The 21737-nt window shown below is 42.4% G+C and overlaps 1 protein-coding gene across 1 annotated transcript in view; it reads right to left on the minus strand.

Moving 5' to 3' along the window:
• Positions 1-19411, minus strand: part of fam20ca (FAM20C golgi associated secretory pathway kinase a) — a 47181-nt gene extending 27770 nt beyond the window's left edge. Inside the window, exons 1-3 of the mRNA XM_023423304.2 lie at positions 17982-19411; positions 17051-17235; positions 12611-12689 (exon numbers count right to left, since the gene is read on the minus strand). Coding sequence (XP_023279072.1) covers positions 12611-12689; positions 17051-17235; positions 17982-18541 — 824 coding nt within the window. The 5' untranslated portion in view covers positions 18542-19411. The remainder of the gene's footprint in view (positions 1-12610; positions 12690-17050; positions 17236-17981) is intronic.
• Between the last annotated feature and the right edge of the window lie 2326 nt (positions 19412-21737).

Genomic DNA, 21737 nt, shown 5'->3' on the forward strand with positions numbered 1-21737 from the left:
CCAGTAAAGAATTTTAACTAATTTGTTGACACACAGACACACACACACACACACACACACACACACACACACACACACACACACACACACACACACACACAAAACATATGAGCAGTGTCCTGCATGGATGACCCTGCCACCTTAAGATGTCGTGACTTGAAACCCGCCAGCCATGTAAGAAGACAAATACATCTTCATCACTTTCCCTGTCTTTTTTCTCCCTCTTCCTCCCTTTGATTTCCTTTTCTTGAAGGACACTGTGGCTGCTGGCCAGTCATTCCCTTTCCCATCTGTGTTTACTTAAACTGAATGTGGATACACCACAAAAGCAGATAAAGACTTTCAGAGGCACACACACACACACATAGCATGTACACAGCAGCAGATCCACAGAGGAACATGGCGGCCGTTTATTTTTGACAGTCTCTGAAGACCTTAATCCATAACAAGCCAGAACGGCTTGAAAGGCTTGGTACCATTTTCCTTTAATTAGTTCAGTGCGAGGCTTGTTAAAATGCCATATTCCAGCAGCATGTGACTGAAGTTGGAATAGTGTTTGACTTACTAACTATATCTTTTTTTTAAAGTTCCTTAATGAATGTGTTTAATTAATTTCCTGAGAAGCTTTTGTGGGTAGTCGCAACAACCTGTTCTGGTAAGTGCTAAAAGTTACACGCTCCTGCAGTCCATCAATACACTCAGTTCGGAGAGGGAACAGCTCAATTTTAGTGGGTTGTCAGTTACTTTCAGTTATTTTCTTCACCGTCCCAAAATAGATTGCACACCACAGAGTGAAACCTAACTACATAAAACTCAAAACTTCGATACCTCAACCAAAGAAAGCAATCAAAAGACTCTTTCCAGAAAGCTATTTTGCGGGCGAGGCCCCCAAATCGAGGCACGGGTGTTTGTGCTTCGTTTCTCCCATAGCTGAACTTTTCTATTTAAACCTGTCAACGGTCTTGTTGTGCTCGGTGGTTTGTGGTCAGATGCCATTTCCTAAATAGAAACCATCTATCAGAGGCTAAGTGGTGGCTGAGAGATGTCATTGTGGTCATGAGTGGGTGACGGCGGTGAAGGGGGAAGTGGTTAAACCACTGGAAAAACAGTTCCAAGGGTTGCATTTATCCTTGTGTAAGAGCTAAGTGGGATGGAACAAGTCCAGTGCACTTGAGGATAAATAGAGTTAATTTGTATTTGAAAGGAATAAAGAGGAGAGTTCAGATGTCTTCACACTGGAACCAAGAATACATTTCAAACTGAAAGATTTCTGTACATTCAGTATCTAACGAAGAGATCACTCTGAAGACACAGTACATTACAGCACATTTTCAAGTGCAGTGAGTGATGCTCCCAATGAGAAGAAAACAAATGAAACACTGGCTCAAATGTAAAAAGACAAGAATCCGAATCAGAGCAAGCTATTTTCAGACTTTCTCTGCACTGTTATTGGTCATACAGCATATCAGGAGGCTGTGTCCATGCATCATCATGTGACAGCTGCATTTTGTAAAGTGACCTTTAATGTCACTGCAGACCGTGTCCCAATGCATCATCTGGTACAGATGAATTGTTGTTGGTGCACTGCTCCTCCTTGTATGTACACTGTTTTAGAGAGGCACAAAGGCGTCTCACATTCAATACCCCAAACCACAAAAAACACTCTTAGACACTACCATAAAGTCCAGTAAAGATCTCTGACACTACTTACGCTTGAGAAGAAAAGTATTTTTTGCATGGCTTTTATACTGTATAGCATTAAAACTAGGTGCCATTATTTTCTTAGCAACACTAGCGCCGTGGCTCTGGGGATGGCAATGTCGGTTGTTCAGTCCATGTCTTTGGTCCAGACTGAAATATCTTAACTATCACATGTCCTTTGTTACATCCAACATGATTTAAACAGGGTCAAGGGGAGGTAACACATGCAGACAACACATGCACATCAACCTGCTGCTTTTCATATCTACGACTAGCACTCCTTTTGTGGACAATCTTCCCAGCAGCAGCAGCAGCAGCAACAACACTAACTGAGATTCTCCCTGCACTTCCAGCACAGAGGCTCCTCTGTTTGCATCACTACTGCCCAGAGCTGCAAAAAGGAGGGGAGGGGTGACCCAGGCAAGCCCCTAGATCAGGTTGCTGCCTCCCCTGGCCCGATGATACCAGACCTGGCCATGGCAGCCCCTCCCACATCCTGCCCTGACAATGGGCAAAGCCAGGGAGAACCCTCCCCTGGTTTAATTGGTAGACAATGATTGCATTCTCCTCCCCCTCTCCTGGCCTCTGTCAGGGAGACAGGGGAGTCGCACACAGCCTAATTGCCACCTTGCATGGGACAGGCTTAGACAAGCATGGGCCTAGCCTCACAATGGGTGTATTAACCTCTGTGCATGCTATCACAAAAGGCCCAAGTTACAGAGCCACAATGCTCTCTCTCTTTCTCTCTGTCGAAGAACTGTTGTTTCATTCATTCAGCCTGGAGTGAGGTTCAGGTGGACTGTGATAGATCTACCTGGGAAAGGTTTTTATCTAATGACCGAGCTCAGTTGTAAGGGGTGGTGCAGTGCGTGTGGTCCCATTGTTAAGGGGAAACTGTTGATTCAGTGACAATGTAACAATGAGGCATGTGTAAGAAAGAGGAAGAAGAATCATCCTGTTTTTTCTAAGCTCAAACAATTATCCTCATTATGGCTTTTCAGGGCGGCTAACATTTAGAAAGTCAGGACAATTTGCAAATTTTATGTCACGCCTAAAATTGTTGTCTAACACGTCTAGGTAAATTGTTAAAATGGAAGGTCTTAATCACAGATAGTGGACCAAAGCACTTAGCTGACAATTAGCCTTTGAAAATTTCCTTAAATTAAATGCAGCGTTCCCGAGTGCTCACTTAAGATAACCAACATCAGATATTTTGTGTGATTTCAACAGCTACTGCTGCAAAAGGTACACAATATATCCCTCAACATAAGTAAAGGTTTAGCCTGCCTTTCTAGCCTCATAAAAGGAAATGCTCATTTGGGACGTCTAGTATTCACCTCCTGGAGCGAAATGAATTTTCCGCATTCCAGACAAATGCCGCAGCGACATTCCTAGAGGGAAGCTCAGGAATTCCCCCATCTAGTATTTTAGACTATAATGATATGATAGGATGGGTGAACAACATAACCACTTAAAGCAGTGACAAAGACAGGGTCAGGAACCACAGCAAGCATGCACAATTGCAAAAATATGATTCACTTGGATGTGGTGTAACACAGAGGAGCATGCATGCTCTGGTCCACGCCCACAGGCACGGAGACTAACATAAATGTAAAAAAAAAAACACCCACATATACTGTAGGTCTGCATTTCAAATATCAGGCTTCAAGAGTAAATAGACTTCTTGATCTGACCACCGAATCTTTATCCTTTCAGTCTACTGCATGTGTGAGTGAGGATGACTCGTAGATACATATAACTCACAGTTTTTCCTTCATTGAGCTTAACACCTTACATAAATAAAAAGTCAGTTCTTTTACAGCCTGGCACAGGGGTTGATCAGAAACCTCAACTTTGTCCATTTTCCTGTTGGTAAAACTGCAAGTGACTGCACCAAAAACCCATTAAAGGAATAGTCTGACATTTAGGCTATACACTTTTTTTTGCTTTCGTTCTAATAGTTAGATGAAAAGGATGATGCCTTTCTTGTGTCTATATGATAATATGAAGCCTCAGCCAGCAGCCTGTTAGCTTAGCTTAGCACAAAGACTCAAAACAGCTAGCCTGGCTGTGTCCAAAGGTAACCAAATCTGTCGACCATCAACAACAGCAAAACAAAACAAAACAACCAAACCAACAACAAAAACCAAAGTGTGAAAAACAACGTGTTTTACAAAGAACTCTGTGTCAGACAATTTCCTGGCCTACAACAGTGAGTCATCGCAGGTTGCCTGACAACCTCAAGGTGAGATCAATACTCCAGAAAGTTACTGTGCAAACTATTGAACTGAAAAGAATTCCTTGAAATTTGGACATGATATCATGCCTAATGTTCAATGAAGATCCTGTTGAAGTGTGAATGCAGCTGCAAGTGACTCTACTATCATTACCCATAACTAAGAACTACACACACATATGCAAATCACTCATAGCATCATCTCCAGCAACTTAGCTGGCCTGTAATCACATTACGATTAGGGTACTCACAGCTCTGCCACATTATGCACTGTGAGTACATTGTTAGACAGGGAGAGAGAGAAAACGGAGAGAATCTAAAAATACAGATCAGAGAAGCTCTGAACAGAGGCGAGGGACAAGCCGAGGATTAGTACTGCCTCAGCGAATCAAACAAACAAGTCCATAAAGGAGCACGGACAGGAGGTGGAGACAGAGAGAGAGATGGACAGAGTGAGGGATGAAGGGACGGACGGTGACGAAAAACACCACTTCCTTCCACTTCCTCAAGAACTGACCTAGTAAAACATTCATGAGAAATATCTTTATGTGAATTGTGCATGTGTGAGTGTGGGAGCGAGGAGGGTGTACGGGGAGTTTAATGCTCGGGAGTCTAAAATAAGACACTCCTCTGTGTCTCTGTGTCTGTGTTGGAAGTCTGCGTGAGTGTACCTGTCAAAAGAAAAAAAAACACAAAAAATAAGTTATTTGAGATTTGCGATGGCACACGGGCTTGTTCAGTGCCAGATGCTACACTGTTGACCTCTCGAAACGAGAATAGACACCGAACTGAGACACAGACGAATCAGACAAGAAGAGACATGAAAAGATCTTTTTCAGCACGTCCAACAAATGGAAAAGAAATGAGTCTGTCGTAATTATGACAGATGTGCATGATACAAGATGAGTGATTACAGAACACCCAAATGTGTGGTTGCACCCAAACACACACTTTAATGAGGAGACATAATTAGATAATGGGCAGAACACACATAAATGATTGACACTTCAATTAAAATATCACACACTTACGTTCTGCAGTAGATTTCATTAAGACTTCACTAAGCTAAGACACTCAACTCAATTTGTGTGTGTGTGTGTGTGTGCGTGCGTGGTGGCAAAGCAGATATGACAAACCACTGAATGCAGACGGTTACATGACTGTTAAAGCAGCACAGCAGCACACTAATTGACCGGCTCATTTCACAGCCTACAAGAGGTCAAGGCATCAAAGCGCCTACACACTGACTGCACTGGACACACACACACACACACACACACACACACACACACACACACACACACACACACGTACATCCATGATTAACCAGCTATACACTCATGAAGTTCAAACACATGCAAACAACCCACATCATTTGCTAAGCAACATCATAGTTTGAAGCTGTGAGGTCGAGGATTTCATTAAGTAGGTTTGTTTAAATGGATCCCTGGTATAAATAAAAGAGAAACGAGGTCAAAAAAATAAACATACAGAATTCACATACATGGTAAAAAGCCATGCTGAGGTTGTTGACATTATAAGCCTAAAGTTGGATGACTCTTTGACAAGAATCTATGATAGACTGAATAAGGAGGAGGAGAGATGTCAGGAGAGGATGAAGGAGGAGAATGTAGAGGGTGGTGGGGGTGGGGTACTGGGGGTTCTTTGTAAGATGAGCAATCCTCAGCCACATTAGAGCAGCTTAAAAACCAAATTAATCTTAAAGACCTGCGGAGGGAGTCAGTAGTGCTCAGAGCCTAGAGAAGAGCCGCTGGGTCTGGCCCTCTGCGGCTGTCTGGCTGCAAGTACAAAGCTGCATGAGAAACAGATGTTGCGAACGCCTGACACCGGAACACTCTCACTCTGTGTGTGTGTGTGTGTGTGTGTGTGTGTGTGTGTGTGTGTGTGTGTGTGAGAGAGAGAGAGATAGAGACAATAAAATGTAGGAGAGATGGGGAAAAACACAGCAGATAATGTTTGACAGCGGATGTTTTCTTTGCCCCGTATGTTGCTGAAACAAAAAAATGTAAATAAATCATAAAAGAATGAATTACAGCTACTATTTCTGCTACAAGGTAATGTTACTTAAAGAAAAATCAGTCTCCTAAAGCTAAGATAGATTTAATCGAAATAAAATTACCTGATATCACCATAAGAATGTTGGTATCGAGCGAAAAAAACTCAAATTTAGTTGAGTGACGACATGTTTTATGTCTAAACGTCTCACTTTCTATCTATACATGGTAACTATGGTATGATTAAGGTTTGGCGAAGGTTGTGGTTATGGCGAATAATCTACAGACAATGTAAGGACTAGGTAATACATTAGGTTAAGATGGTTCAAGTTGTGGTTATGGTTAATATAAAGGCAAATCTTGTCTCTAGCAAGTCAGTGTCCACACCATTACTTTCTGCCTCACTACATAAAAAGCACAACGCTTGCTGCATTGACAACGACCTCTGGCAGTATATGTCAAATCAAAGTCCTCCAGTATGGCTGTGGTTCCAGGGCACACTGGGCCATGAACAAACAGTATCAAAGAATAAGCGTTAATTGATCATGTCTGATACAAAATGAACAGCAGTGGGTTGTGATTTAGATTCCCAGATGCAGAACTTCAACTTAACTGTGGCTCTCACCCCTTGCTTCATTAAGTACTAGAGGTTCTGAAGTTTAAAAAAAAAAAATCAATTTCAAAAGCTAGTCCTAGCCTACACTGTAAATCAAAAATAATGAGGTTCAATATTTTTTACTTTGTTTCCTTTTTAAAGAGCACAAACCATGCACCAATCGCATTGTGGTGCAAACGTTCAAGATAAATAATTAATTTCACAACATTACCGAGAAAAAGTAGTGACTAAATCCAACGCAGATGTCAACACACTGAAACTGTTGGGAAATGTTGTACAAGACTGTTAAGTAACATTTTACTGTTCCTCTGTCTACATCTGTCAGTTGCAGAGCAGACAGATTTTCTTTTTAACTGCCTCATACTTCTGACTTTATGCCGCTTTTGCTCTTATGCTTTCTTCTTCGTTCTCTTTCTCTCTACACACACAAATCTGCAAATATGGAAAAGGGTTCAAACAACAGCGTACCATCGACACACAAATAAAAACACTGACAAACGTTCTCTGAAGTGAGGACACACAACACGGATTAAAAAAAAAAAAAACACTTGCTGGACAAATAGACATTTGAAAGAACATACACACACAATTCACTTTAAATTCATAGCCTCCTCCATCTCTGACCACACCTGCACCCCACAGACTGTCATTGATTTCAAAAGCCAGGTCAGACAAATAGCTTGGTATCCTGAGCTGCTGCTCTGTTCCCTGTCTGCTGATTGGTCCGGTGCGCTTGTGTGTCATGAGTGGGCTCAATGGGATGACTGTGAGGCTGCCCTGGTTCCAGGACAGCACAGGGGGGGTTACTGAAAACCTGAGGAGCCTCTCCCTGCCAAAGCACCATTCAACCAGAAAAGGCTGATGAAGCCAGAAAGTCGTGCAGCCAAAGTTTACATAACCTATCAGCAAGTGAGAAGATAAATGCAGCAACTCAGCTGAAGCTTTTTATAATATGCAAGATTGAGGTCAGGGCGAAAACTTCATCTTGGACGATAAGACAGGGATGTTAATGTGAAAAGATTTGACGTTTCATCACATTTAAAGTCTCATCGTGAGCTTCAAGGCTTTTTGACTTGTCATGGTGAAAATCATTAGGGAAGTGTTAAATGGCGAGTGGTCGGGAGTAAATGAGCTAGTTTTCTATTGTGTGTGCAGTTGAGGAGTGTGGACGCGCAGTCATCACCTTCGGTGTAATATACCCACAGCTCTCAGTGAGCCGCTACAGCTGCGGCTTGGCTCGCTGCTTGTGGATTTTCCAGTACCAGCCCTGGGTGATGGAGGGTGCACGAACTCCGTAACCCCCACAGCGTCCTTCTCTTTGCAGCTTGTGTGTGCATGTATGTGTGTGTGTGTGTGTGTGTGTGTGTGAGAGAGAAAGAGCTGCAGCTGTGCGAAACAGCTGTCTATTGTAAGTTGCTTTCACACACCCAAAAATGAGCTCAGGGCCTTTCAAAAGTGTGTCCAACTAATGAGAACCAGCGGCATTCTTATCGCCCTCGTGGGAGCTCTTTAGTGAAACACTGTTAGACAAGTGACTACCAAAGAAGAAGAAAAAACAAAAGAATTCTACAATCTCAACAGTATTTTCCCCTTCCAGGCCTAAAATAGTGAGAAAGATGTCAGTTAAGCTATGATGATGAATTCAGGAGGGGATTTTGTGTGAGTTTGTGCAGTGGATGTCTCACATGCATATATTTACATGCATATGTTTGTGTGCCTATGCATGCATGTGTATGTAATTATTCTGTATTTATCCATGAAATGAGGCACGCAGGTTTTTAACAATGGGACTTGTGAGGATTGCAATGGATCCTCTGAAGCTTGATGAGATTTGGCTCTTCTACATAATGTGAGGCCATTATCCTTCTCTCCTGTTCGGATTTCATTGTGTTTTTATCCATGATCGTAACTGCGTTCGTAAACAGGGACAACTCAATCAGCTTTTCCTGTCATTTGGTCCACAGGCGCTTTTTTATCAGAATTCACGAGTTTACAGGATTGTGATCCAGGCATATGGATCTCAAACCTCTGTGGTTGAGATTAAAGATTAAATGGCAAATCTTATATAGAGGAAATATTTGTAGGCAGTAGGTGAAAACTTGCCATAAAAACCACAGGCCATCAAAGACACTTTATGAAAAGCTGTTTCCTCCTGCACTTTACACGAATGCATGTAAATCAATAATAAAATCATCAATCTGGTCAGATGAATAACCATAGCAGGGAGAGGACATCTGTAAAGGACATTAGATGCTTTCAGTCTTAATTGAATCCCCAACCAGCAGAGAAGATCCATGGAGGAATGTCAGTCATAACCCAACCGGGGCACAGTGGATATGATGAGGACTCCAATGGACTTTTGGTTATGAAACAGCCTGTGGATGATAAAAATGAAGCAGCCTCTTGGGTGTTGCAGCTAAGAGGCTCCACAGCCAATCCCACTGGCTTTACTGGCGCCAAAAGCCCAAGCTTGTCAAAACTGATCGGGTTCATGCCGATGAGGATGTATTCTGATTCCCCACGGAGCTAAAGGACGGGCATGTGCGCCCTATATATATGTTCCAGCACTCGTGTTTACATGTAATGAACCCTGTGTGTTGATATAACAGCTCTCGGCAGGACTGGGGCATGTAGACAACAAACACGGACGATCAAAGTCATTTCTGCTATTTTTGCAAAGCATAAAGCATTTTGAACTGTGAGACTATCAACCGAATCAAAGCGAGGGGGCTGGAAACAGGCTTGTCAAACAGCGCCTGATGGAGAAATTAATTCTTTCTTTGCATATCTGAGGCTTACCCCCTCCCTCAATCCCTCAACCCTCCATCTGACAAATCCAATTAGCATGACATGAACATTATGGTTCTGTATACACACTACAACCAGCATCTTGGCAGGGGATGGGTAGGCTGGGCACCAGAGACATGAGCCAGACAGATGCCGAGGCCTGGCATGGAGGGTCTCCGTTCGGCCTGTAACCTGGCTCTAGCTGGAAGACTCAGTTCCTTGACAGGTTGGCAGTGCCAACTGCTCCCTTACCCTGTGGTCACTGCTTCACATCTGTCTTCCAATACCGGCCCTCTCTCTTTTCACTTGCCACTTCATTTCCCCCTTTTCCTCTACAGCCTTTGACCATTTTATCTCACAGCCGTCCTTTATTCCCATCTGTAGTTCCAATTTAATCTATTTTGTATGAATTTTTGTTGCCTAAAGGAAAGATTTTCCCATGGTGACATCATTAAGATTCATCCGGTTTTTAATTTTTGGTTTTTTAGTAGTGGTTTTATTAGTGCAGATACCTGCAGTTTCTCAAAGACGGACCTCTTAAAATTGATTTACAATATCCACAAATGAGGAACTATTTTTGGAGGAGTACATTTTTGATTGTCAGATGAAAGTCTTGGGAGGGAAGGGTTTTAAATACTATAATAAATATTACTGAGATTATTCCTCGTTGGGGGAGAAACAGGCCGCTGTGACCTCAAAGACTAAATGAGCATTTTTTTCCCTGTCTTTAAATCACCAAACACAATCACAGAGGTAGTCAGACAGATAAAATGAAGCTCCAAACTTTTCTCCCAGAGCAGTGCAGAGAAAAAATCGCATGGAGGTGTCTGGCAAGCTGTCAGCCTGTTTAGTCTCCTGGCCCATGCCAGTGTAGAAATTTGCATTCGACTCAAAGGAGGCCTAAAAGATCAAACAGTCTTTTGAAGCACCACTTGATGCTGCACAATGGGACAGGTGAAGAAAAACAATGCAGCACAGCAACACTCTGAACTACTGTACCCAGAATGCACCAATGCTCCTAAAATAAAAGTGGGACACATCAATGCCATGGCATGAAACAACAGAACTTCACGAGGTTCTTTAACAAAAGTACTACAAAGGTTATTTTCCTACATTATATCTCTCAGATATTTTTGTATTTCTGCTCTGAGGACTTTTGTATGATATCGTAAACACTGGAGACAAATGACAGTGACAGTCAAAGCAAGGAGCTTGAATAAAATATGACAGGCTAAATGAAGAGCTGCAGAAATGTGTAGCATATAATTCAGAAACTGACATGTAATTACTGTCAAAACGGTTTGTGACAGTAGCTGGGAAAGACTTTTTTTACATGTGAGAAATCAGCAATTTACATTTTCAAGTTCACTGGACAAAGAGTCCAATGTATGCACCATTTACACCATTATTTAAGTTTTAAAATGAAAATCAGAGCACATGTAATTTATTCATCCCTACTCATCTACCCTATAGATTCTCTGAACTCTGAACTTCACTGACTTTTAAACTTTCAATCATCTGAAGCTAAACTGAAAAATGTGGCAGCAGACGTACAATTCTGTCACTGGGATTGTGTATTGTCGTAGTAAAATTTAAATAATAAATAGTTATGACACAATATGACACAATAAAAAGTTTTGACACAACCTCTACTCCCAAGGGACTCATCGTCTGTGCTCTGCATGTCACTCACAACACTCGGGATTACAATTTATGATGCACCACTTCCTCCTTATACTGTTAACACCGCAGGCTGCTCTGAGCACCAGCCGGGGACCTGAGCACACCTCAAGATGACCCGCACACATACTACACTCATGCATGTGCACATATTGTCCAATTGTCCATGCTGCCTCGAAGCAGCCCCCGAATGTCCAGTCCAGTCTAATAGCTACTCAAAAATACCCCCACAGACACACACATACAAACGCAGGGTAATCTCAGTTCTTGTTAGATATGATTACGCCCGATGATGCCTGCTGGGTGCTGCTGTTGACTTGAAAGTTTGCGTGCAACGAGGGCTATAAAAGATGCTCAGATTGCCATTGTTTGGACCATATTCTCTGAGGCCAATTTTGTAAACAATGCCTCAGATCCCAACAGGCTGCAGAACTCAGGCACTGATTGACCTTGAAGTGAAATGTCAAGTTAGGACACGGAGTCATTTAAACATGTTGAAAATCCTGAATTGCCACTGCTGCTGATGTACATGAAGGGATAAAGTTTCATAGCTGAGCTGAATACAGCGTTAGAGCACCAAAAACTGGGTGAATAAACATTTGAATAAACTGCAGCCGCTTCATAAATCAAGCCCCGACAGTGAAGAGATATTCAGCAGCAACATTTCTTCATTCATTTTCAAGTTGATGTTGAACTCCCAGGCCTGGACTCCTTATCCTCCTACTAATGTGACTTTGGATGGTATGGAAATGGACTTGGTTCACTTGAAATAAAGAAAAATCACAATCTATACCTGTGCCGGTCATCATGATACGACGCTTTGAGCTTCGGCAAGCATCACTCACACAAAAGCATCCCCTCTATCTGTCTCTACCTCTTTCCCTCTGTCTCCATCTCTTTCTTCCACAATCTAATACTCTCCACCGAGGCTCCCATGCAGAAAAACCATTCTGCATTTCATAGCAATCAAACCAGGTTCCTGAGCAATTACTTGTGATTGCAGCCCAGTTGACCTGGACATTGTTTATCCCTGTTGGCATGAGGGATCCATCGGGCAAAAATCCCCGACAGCTGAGAGGGAGGGTGTTTCTTTTTCATGTGCAATGCGTCTTTGCCAGCATATATGCCTCCCCAAAGACGCCTTCACGACGGCTCAGTGCTCATTTTAATTAACACATAAGCCTGTTGATGTTAATTAAAAAGCAGACAGACGATTCCCCATCAGAAAAAGATCACACAGAGGGGAGAGCTGTGTATCTGAACACACCGAAAGATGCATCGGCAGCGCTTGGCACTTATTCAGATGAGATTTTGTGTAGCCCTCTTGAAACATATGCATTACAAGTGGGCGCATCAAACCAAGTGTATCAAACAGATTTTTGATGTTAGGGGGGGCAGATTTGCTGAAATCTGAGAAATGTGTTTAGGAAAGCCAGGAAAGTGCTGTTAGATGTTTTTACCATGGATACTCCAACAATGATAATAATATCTGCAATACACAGAGGATACGGGGTAGTCTAATATGTCTGAGTAGTTTAACTGTGCTCTCATACATTCAGCTGCTGTGCTACTTACTTCATAGGCTTGAATAGCGCTTGTCCATAGTTCTGGAAAGTCATGATCAGCTTCAACTGGGTGCCTCCTGATTTCATGGCTGGGAAGAAAACAATGGAGATGTCAGATCATCGTGTAAACCGTTTAAAGCATTAACACACACACACACACACACACACACACACACATAAAGATAAATACACATACGCATAAACATAAATACACACAGATACAGTCGCACATATGCACAGCTGTTCCCTTATTTGCCAATTTGGAGAACGCAATTTTGCATGAATGCATAATAGAGCTATCACATCTGCTGACCAATTTGCCAGGCACTGTACAATCAAAGTGCTACCGTGGCAGTTAGGAGCTGGGCGTGACTGTGAAAAAGCATCTGCTGAAAACTAATACATGACTGGTTCTGGGCTTGATGGAGGGATGAACATGGAAATGGACAATTTTTCAGAGCGTAACAGCGTGACTGTGACTTTGAGACAGAGAGAAAATCCACAGTGCATGAGTGAAAGTCCACTGAAACTACAGCATAATAATAGAGTGCATTTATTCTATGACTTAAAACACTTTGCTTCAATAAAAATCTAAATTTAAATTGTTCCCTACTGACCTGATTCTGATCAGATGCTTCTCTGAGAGCCTCCATAGACTGTAACACACTCTGTGACCACTTCCCCTCTCGCTCCCACAAACTGACCTCATGTAGCCAACCCTGGGACAGAGAGGAGCCATGGCACATGTCTCTGACTATCACTCATGTCTCCAAGAGGCTGAAGGAGAGCTTCCTGCCTCCACCCGACTCAAACAAAAGGGACAGTAAGGCCTGTCTAAATGCACTGTGTTTCTGTCATAATGGACAGGATTTTGGGGGGATTTGCCCATTTATTACAGCGCATTAACTTGAGCATATTACACAACACGGGACTTCTGCCTAACCCCAATATCAACATAAGCCCCCCGTAGTGGACCCACTTACTGACTGGCTTGCTGGCTGAGGAGATGGCTGCACTCTACCCCCTGCTCAGAGCTGTCTTTAGTGTTTATTGACTTTCTTGCTGTTCCTCTCAGAGCTCTCTGAGTTTGTTCCTCTGCATGTTTTTTCTTTTTTTTTTTTGTTTGTATATGTCATCCACTTACTCGTATTCTCTCTGTTATGCTCTGTCTGTCTCACTTAATCTTACTCACCGCTGGCAAGCCTCCCCATTTACCGTGACTCATTTTCAAAAGCTTTTGAATTTTACATACACTGTTGCACAAAGTACAACCTACATAACCTCAGGCCAGTGCCTTTCCTTTACGACAGAGGATGGATACTGGGTGAAATCAAAGCCAGAGAATACACTGAGAGTATTAGGCCTACACATGCGCCAGATTTGCTGAAGTCAGGTCAAGTGGTTGGTGCCCCGGAGTAATCTTTAAACTTGCTATAGCTATACATCAAGCCTAAAACCTTTGAGAGATTGCAATTGACTGAACTATGTTTTATGTAATGCTGTGACCTTGAACCCGTAAGCCACAATCCTTGAGGGGCTGACCTCAATTCACTGCTTGGTACTGGCTGTTTATAAAATTTAGTTTCTAATCAAAAACTACAAAAGGTAATCCCCTGTGGAAAACCCAGGCAAAGCTCAGCTGATTGTTTCTGTGGATTGTATCTGCGCTGACATGCAACCAAACATGAACAACAGTGATCTTCAACAAGACGTTCTTTTTGATTCTCCTAAAGGCCATCCGTCTCAGTATCTGCCAGTGAATGCGTGAGTTTCTGTTGATCTAACCATCTATCTCTCGCTCCGTTCCTCCACACGTCCACAGATGAATCAATGTCCCTGTCTGTCTGTGCCTCTACACCTTCACGTTCTCTGGTCTTTCACAAACGCTCCGAGCCCCATCCGCCCACCACCATCAAGATTCCCCCATCCCGTGCTTCGATGATAAATCCATCCTGCTCTCACCTGAGCCGCCTCACTGTACTGTGCGTATGATTTATGAGTCCAGCTGAAGACTGAACAAAAGGCCACAGCCTGCCCCAACAGAGAGACAGACACAGAGGGAGGGAAGAGAGGGAGGGAGGGGGGGAGAGAGAGAGAGAGAGAGAGGAGCTCTATTGCGGAGAAAATGCTGAACGGGGAAACTTTCTAATGCTGTCTCTGTTTTGTAATTTTAGTGAGACAGATAAGTGGTAAATGTGTGCACCAATTATGGGGCACAAAAGCTGTAATGCATGCTTCCAGACACACACACACACGCCGCACTGGGTTTTCACAGACAGTGTTTTTATAGGTGTGTCTGGGCACAGATTGATGGTTTATATACTAGGGGACAAAAACACACACAAACTACTGAAGTGCAGGCTGAGATGTGTAGTGTGAATGATGGTGAGCTGCCCGCGAGAGATGGAGGGACTAATAACAATGCGACAGCCGATATGGATAACCTACACACACCAGCAGAGAAGAACAGTATAGCAAAAATAATATTCCTAACTATTTCAGTTAGTATTGTGATTATGGTTATTAGTCACAGCTATTTGTCTCCAATATTTTCACACAGAGACAAGTTCCCTTTCTTAAAGACTGGGTCAACATGGTCAATCAATATAATTAGCAGTTAAAACTGAAGTGAATTACATCTACAGTGCATCATTCATCAGTGCAGAAAAAAACAATGGAGAATGATGCAGATCAGATACAGTTTAGCTTGCTTTTAAAACTTGCAGAGAAGACTTGTCTTTAGTGCTACTTCTGTGTCATGGCACATTTTTACTTTCTGCAGCCACAGTCTGATGTCTTGATGCCCAAGTTCACTCACTTCTGAAAAGAATTTGCACTGATTTCATGGCCGCTTTAAAAGCAAAGTATCTGCAAATGACAGACAGCAATGGATGTTTAAGAAAGAAATCAATGTTTACAGATTCAGACTTTATAGAAGCAAATTCTTCTCAAACGTTCCTTCCCTTTACTTTGCCATTTTTGCCAAAGTTTTCTTTTTTAGTCATGTTTCTTTAATATCTCTTAGGGGACTTAAACTCTTGAATGTCTTTGAATGAAATCACAGCTTCTACACAAACAAAACTTCCCAGTATATCATCACTAACAATTAAGTCATCCAGCAGCGCTAACGCACATCTTAACCAGCATGCCAGCCCACACACACAATTTTCTCTCACACACTGACACACCCACATTATTTGATAAACATAGATTGTTAGGATCTATGTCAAACCACGGTGGGGAAAAGGCAGCTGAACACAGATTTCATAAACACGCACACACAAGGAGAAGTGAAGGTAAAGAACCAGATGTGTGTGACTGTGGCTTCACACTCTTATTGTGATTCATGGTACGCTCAGATCTCACACTAGGGTTTAACTGGTTTGAGTTTTTTAATACCAAAAGTACAAATACTCTTTGGTGTATTTACCATGCAGAATTTTAGTTGCATTTATATGTTAGGAAACTAAAACTTGTATCAGTTAAACTGACAGTTGAACTGTTATGTGAATAAATGTCAAAAGATTAATTGCAGCAGTACCAACCAAAACTCCATCACACTAATGCTGAACAACACACAGGTTAATAGCTGATATTACATACTGAGTCATGCCACACAAATATCTTGGCATTTGGATTGATGAGAAGTTATCCTTTAAGAATCATATCAAATATGGTGAGTAAATTAAAGCAAAAGATTGGCTTTTTCTTTAGGAATAAATCCTGCTTCCCTTTGCACTGTAGAAAAACTCTTGTTGGAGCAAGCTTTTTAAAATCAGATTTAGATTACGGTGACATCTTGTACAGTCATGCTTCGGCTGCACTTCTAAAACCCCTTGATGCTGTCTACCACTCTGCTCTCAGGTTCATTACTGGTGAAGCTTATAATACTCATCATTGCATCCTGCATAAAAAAGTGTGATGGTCCTCTCACTCCGAGAGGCGTGATTTGCATATGTGTTTGTTTATTTAGAAAGCCTTCATTGAAAAACTTCATATCTAACATCTATGTTAGTTTGGTCCTCTGGACCATATTACACCAGGACTATTCCCTGGCATACACTCCATGTCCCCTGACTTCACACAGAGCTTGGAAGAACTGCATGTGGCTTCTTTGCACCATCCAACTGGAACTCACTACACAGCACTTTCAAAATGAATTTGTTGGGGCCTCTTGCTCATTTTAGATTCTTAATCTCTAACCTCTTCCTTTGTTTGTACCTGTTTTAATTGATTCTTGTCATCACATTATTTATTAATTGAATTTATATGTTAATTAAGTTCTTTTTGAATTGGTCGACATCATTGTAAACAAATAATCAATATTGACCTCATACTTATGCTAACCTGTGCACATATATGGTACCATACATCCTACTATCACCTGCACTCCACACACAACACACACATAGACACACCTTGGTAACAAAGCTCTCCCTGACTGACTCACCCACGCTAGTGATTCTCTGTGTGACCAGGTCCTTGAGTAAGGCGTCCAACACAGGACTGTGTCTGGCATACAACTCATAGCGGTTGATCCCAATGTGGAAACGTAGCCAGTTGGGGTACGATTCTGCGGTCACCTCCCCCGTTGGAGAGAACTCCTCCTCCTCCTCGTTCCCCTGATCATTGTGCCTGAAAACGAGGAGAGGAGAGGAGAAGAGAGGAGAAGAGAGGAGAGGAGAGGAGAGGAGAGGAGAGAAGGCTTAACGAGAAGTTGTGGTGCAAGCAGATTCCTGTTAAGATTATTTTTAGTGTATGTAATAGATGGTTACAGTATTTCTTGCAGTCTCTAACTGTATCAGACTAAATGATGCTGAAAGAACTGGTACGAAACACTCCATCTTAATAACACACACACACACTTAATGAATATATGGTTAAAATGCAGCCACACTGACTTCCGATAATCCAAGCATGTTTAAAAATCCAGCAGGATGGTAACTCGAGTTGCATGCTCAAATGGACAAAGTGGAATGACAATAGAGATGATAGAGATGGGTGGATGCAGCAGATGGATGAGTGGACATTATACTGGAGGCAGACAAGAGACAGAAACTGACAGGATGGATGGAAGGACCTGTCTGCTGCATGATGACATAGATAGATAGATAGATAGATAGATAGATAGATAGATAGATAGATAGATAGATAGATAGATAGATAGATAGATAGATAGATATTTGTAGGCCTGTGCGAATGTAAGGCAGCATGAACTTGTTTCAAACAGCATCGAAACCTTAAAAAACATAAAAGCTGATGGAACTGCAGGAAGCTACTTACTCAACCTTCTCATCACCAATCACATATGTTGAGGGCAGTCTGACTGTTCACTGTCCCACTTGTAACCCTTTAACTTTAACATATTCCCATCATCTTACCATCCTTGGTTCCCTGCTGCTCTTGGATAAAACCTGATGTCAGTGTTGACGTTAAACAAAGTGTCATCGTCCGTAAGTGGAGGAAGGTCAACCTTGTATAAGGGATGCTCAAACAGAGCAGACAGTCGGGAGACACCGTGGGCAGAGACGGTCCGACCCCCACTTGCGTCTCCGATGAGCGGCTTGTGGTCCTCCGCCTTCCGCACCGACGGTCTCATCCGCCTGAAGGAGTCCGCTCTGTCCCCGGCTGCCGTGATCTTTTCCAGGGAATGGGACGTGAGGTTGGAGCTCGGCTCGTTGCTGAAATCCTGCAGGATTCTCAGCGTGTGCTTGTTAGGCCAGCCCGCTTCAGCCGCCGACCTGGCGCGCTGCTTCCCCCAGCCCTGCGACTCCCCGCCCGGGTGATGAGCGCACTGACAGCCGCCGTCCCCGCTGTCCGCTCCCGCCGCCCGCTTCTCTAGTTTCGGTAACAAGTCTATCATGATATGCATGGTGCACGCTACCAAGAACACCATGAGTATCAGCACTCTGAATTTACGGAACAATATCATCTTTATCATGTTTTCTTTACACTGAGTAAGCTTTAAGCGCAGCGCACCTTACTGCACCGACACTGATGTCCAATAACAGTGTTATTCGATGACAAAGCAGCGATGTTGGTTTGAGGATTTACTATGATCATTGCAAACATAATGCGTGCCAGCCTATGTTAAAAACTCCATCATGCGCCCAGTCTTTATTTTTTACAATAGTCCCAATTCTTCCCAGACAGGTGGACAGACCGACACATTGTGGGCTCTGGATACTTCACTGGCAGCGGCTCAGAAAGTGCTCTCCATACACTGCGTTGTTGAAATTCAGTGTCAGGAGGACGGAGCACTAAATAAATCGTTAAAGAAGAGGTAACATGAGGGAAGGGGGGGTCCTGTTAAAAGCACCGATATTCTTCCTTAAACCTGCTTCCTTGTGTTGCTGCCAGCACGGAGTGAGATGTCAAATGTGTCTTAACTGTCTTTCGGGGGTGGGGGGGTGGGAAGTAACGAGAGAGATTGATTTAGTCCATAAAACAGAGCCTCCCTGGTAGCCTGTTAAGGATTAATTTGTAACCAAAAAAAACAAAAAAACAAACAAACAAACAAAAAAAAGCAAATGAAAATTCCACGAAAATAACAGGTGATCCGCGAGATGCTTGGATGCTGTCCCGCTTCTTGACAAGAGCTGCTGCTGTCTGCGAGCCTCGTTGAAGTCGAATCAGGGACTGGCTGGCAGGTGCAGGGATCCTGTTTGTCATTTGTCCTCTTAACACTGCCTTGTCTTCCTTCCAAGTGCTCATCCAGGGTGGGTGTGTTAAATATTATGATCGGAGCCCTCGGAGCCCAGCCTCGGTGGCGTCATGAGGAAGAGATTGGCTGCGTCTGCACATACAAGTCGCACTAGTGACATGAAAGGCGAGCTTCGGGGAGGAAAAGCTGTGGACGGAAACCCTTCGAGGCTGCAACTCTCCTGAACGCAGCCAGGGGGCGTTGGCACAACCTGAAACACTATTCTGCAGGTACAATATATGATCTGAGAGACGATGTCTATGTGTGACCTACCTATAAGCCATTCTTCGAAGTGCACAAGAAGCCACTTGTTCTCCAAGTGGGCTCTGGGGGCTCTGATGGGTCCTTGAGGATGAGCCCTGGGGTCACCAGCAAAATGAGGAATTCACTGTTATGTGCATGAGAGGTTTACAGAATTACAGGTGGCTACTGTACTTAGTACTCTGCAGTATAGACAGAAACAGAGCTATTATGCTGGAACAAAAGTTACAGTTTCTGTGAGTTGAAATGTTTTTGAGAGCTTCTGTCATACAGGGCAGGGCATACCACAAGAAAGATATTTTAAAGCTGTTCTGCAACTAAATTATTTTTGAAATTTTTTTAAAGTTTTGAAAATTGTGAAATAAGCACTTCTATCTGACAAACAGTCCAAATATCGTCACATCTAATTGACAAAGCTGGAATCAGCAAATATTTTGACTGCTAAATGGCTTCAGCAATGAAGTGACTCTAAAAATGCTTTTGATTAATTTTTGGATTGACTTAAATCAACTAATTGTCTCAGCAGCAACTGCACTGTATGCCTATTTAACACAACACAACCATAATAATAAATAGATGAATAAATAGAGCAGCTTAGTAGACAATTTGACAATAAGCCGGTAAGCACACAACAAAGCAGACACAGAGTTTGCAGTTGTGTTTATGGCCACCTGAATTCAAGTCTAACACTCAGTCATCTTTTACTGTTGCTCTGCTTTAGTTCAGTTAGAGTCAGTTATGTTAAATTAAATTCAAAATACAAATTGTGCTCATAAAACACAACTTAAAAACACACATTTGATAATGACTGAACAGAGATGAAATACACAGCGGTTAATGGCAGTTGCTGTTCAGTTCTAGATTATAATATATCCAACACCACAAAGCCTCATTATGTCAAACTGTGCAAACATACAAGTGCATTTATCAGTCTATTCACAATAAACAGACCATTTATTGCATATAGAGTGGTAAATGCACCTGCACCTTTGTGCTTTTTGACATTATGTACTTTTTTTCTATATTGTATGTTTGACAAGTAGATGCTTGACTTACTATACCAGCAGTATCTGTGCAGCTGGCCTGCCTGTGCTTGTCTGGAGGGAGCAGCAGTCAACAATTATATCTGGTGAGCTGTTGAGAACCGTGAGCATTGTAAGCATAAAACATATACAATCTATGTGGAGCCTAGAAAATCATAATAATAAAAAAAAGCAGTTTAGAGCTGCAAAGTTTAAAACATATTTAGATATAATCTAAATGCAAATACAGAACTCAGAGGCCACCAAAGCCAAAGTCAAACAACATAGACCAGTCTTCAGAGAAAAAAAACAAATTCTTCGGAAATGATCCACATCTGCCCCAAAATTTAATGGGTTCTTCCTTGGCCCGTGCCCCATCGCTCAGCCATGTTTGGTGCAAATCGATTCAGTAGTTCAGTAGCGTAGTCCTGCTGACAAACAAACAAACCAGCAGACATGGGTGAAAACATAACCTTGTTGCAGGTAATGAATGTATTAGGACACTGACCTATAATGTGGTGTTGACCAGATATACTCCATCAAACTCAATGAGCGTGTGTGTATGTCTTTAACTTAAAAAGTAAAGCCAAATTCGTGGCTTTGTGGCTATTTTAAACATTTGCAGTTTTAAACGCTTGGTTAGCTTAATTTGGATCAAAAGGTTTCTAATCAGGTTATTTATCGTCCACAAACATTAATCCTCTTCCACAGATGTTTTGCAGTCAAAACACACCTACCTGCCTTCTCAGAGGCTATTTCTTCTATTTGCTGATAAAGTGCATCACACCTTTCATTTAAACGGCAGGGGGAGAAAACACTCGCAGCAATTACTGCGGTCGGCACTTAGAGTTGGGCTGGACTAGATTTGTCTGAGACTTCACAGGATTAAATGAATCACATTTTAAGTGCCACAGTGTTCATTTAAGATGCCGATTGCGGGCCTTTTGACTGCCAGACAAAAATACACAAACACACTCAGAAAATCTCTTTAACCATTTTTGTCACAAAGCAGACGGGTAAGCAAGACATGCTCTCAGCTCAGTGGAATTACACAAAGTAATAAAATGAACAAATGACACACATGCCTTTGGTGTGTGTGATGCACAAGGCTCACCAAACACGCTGGATTGGAAGAGCTTCACTTGGCTTTT

This window comes from Seriola lalandi, unplaced genomic scaffold (assembly GCF_002814215.2).
Source record: "Seriola lalandi dorsalis isolate HSWRI2012SDOR001 ecotype SW California unplaced genomic scaffold, Sedor1 jcf7180002054690, whole genome shotgun sequence".
Taxonomy (NCBI): Eukaryota; Metazoa; Chordata; class Actinopteri; order Carangiformes; family Carangidae; genus Seriola; species Seriola lalandi.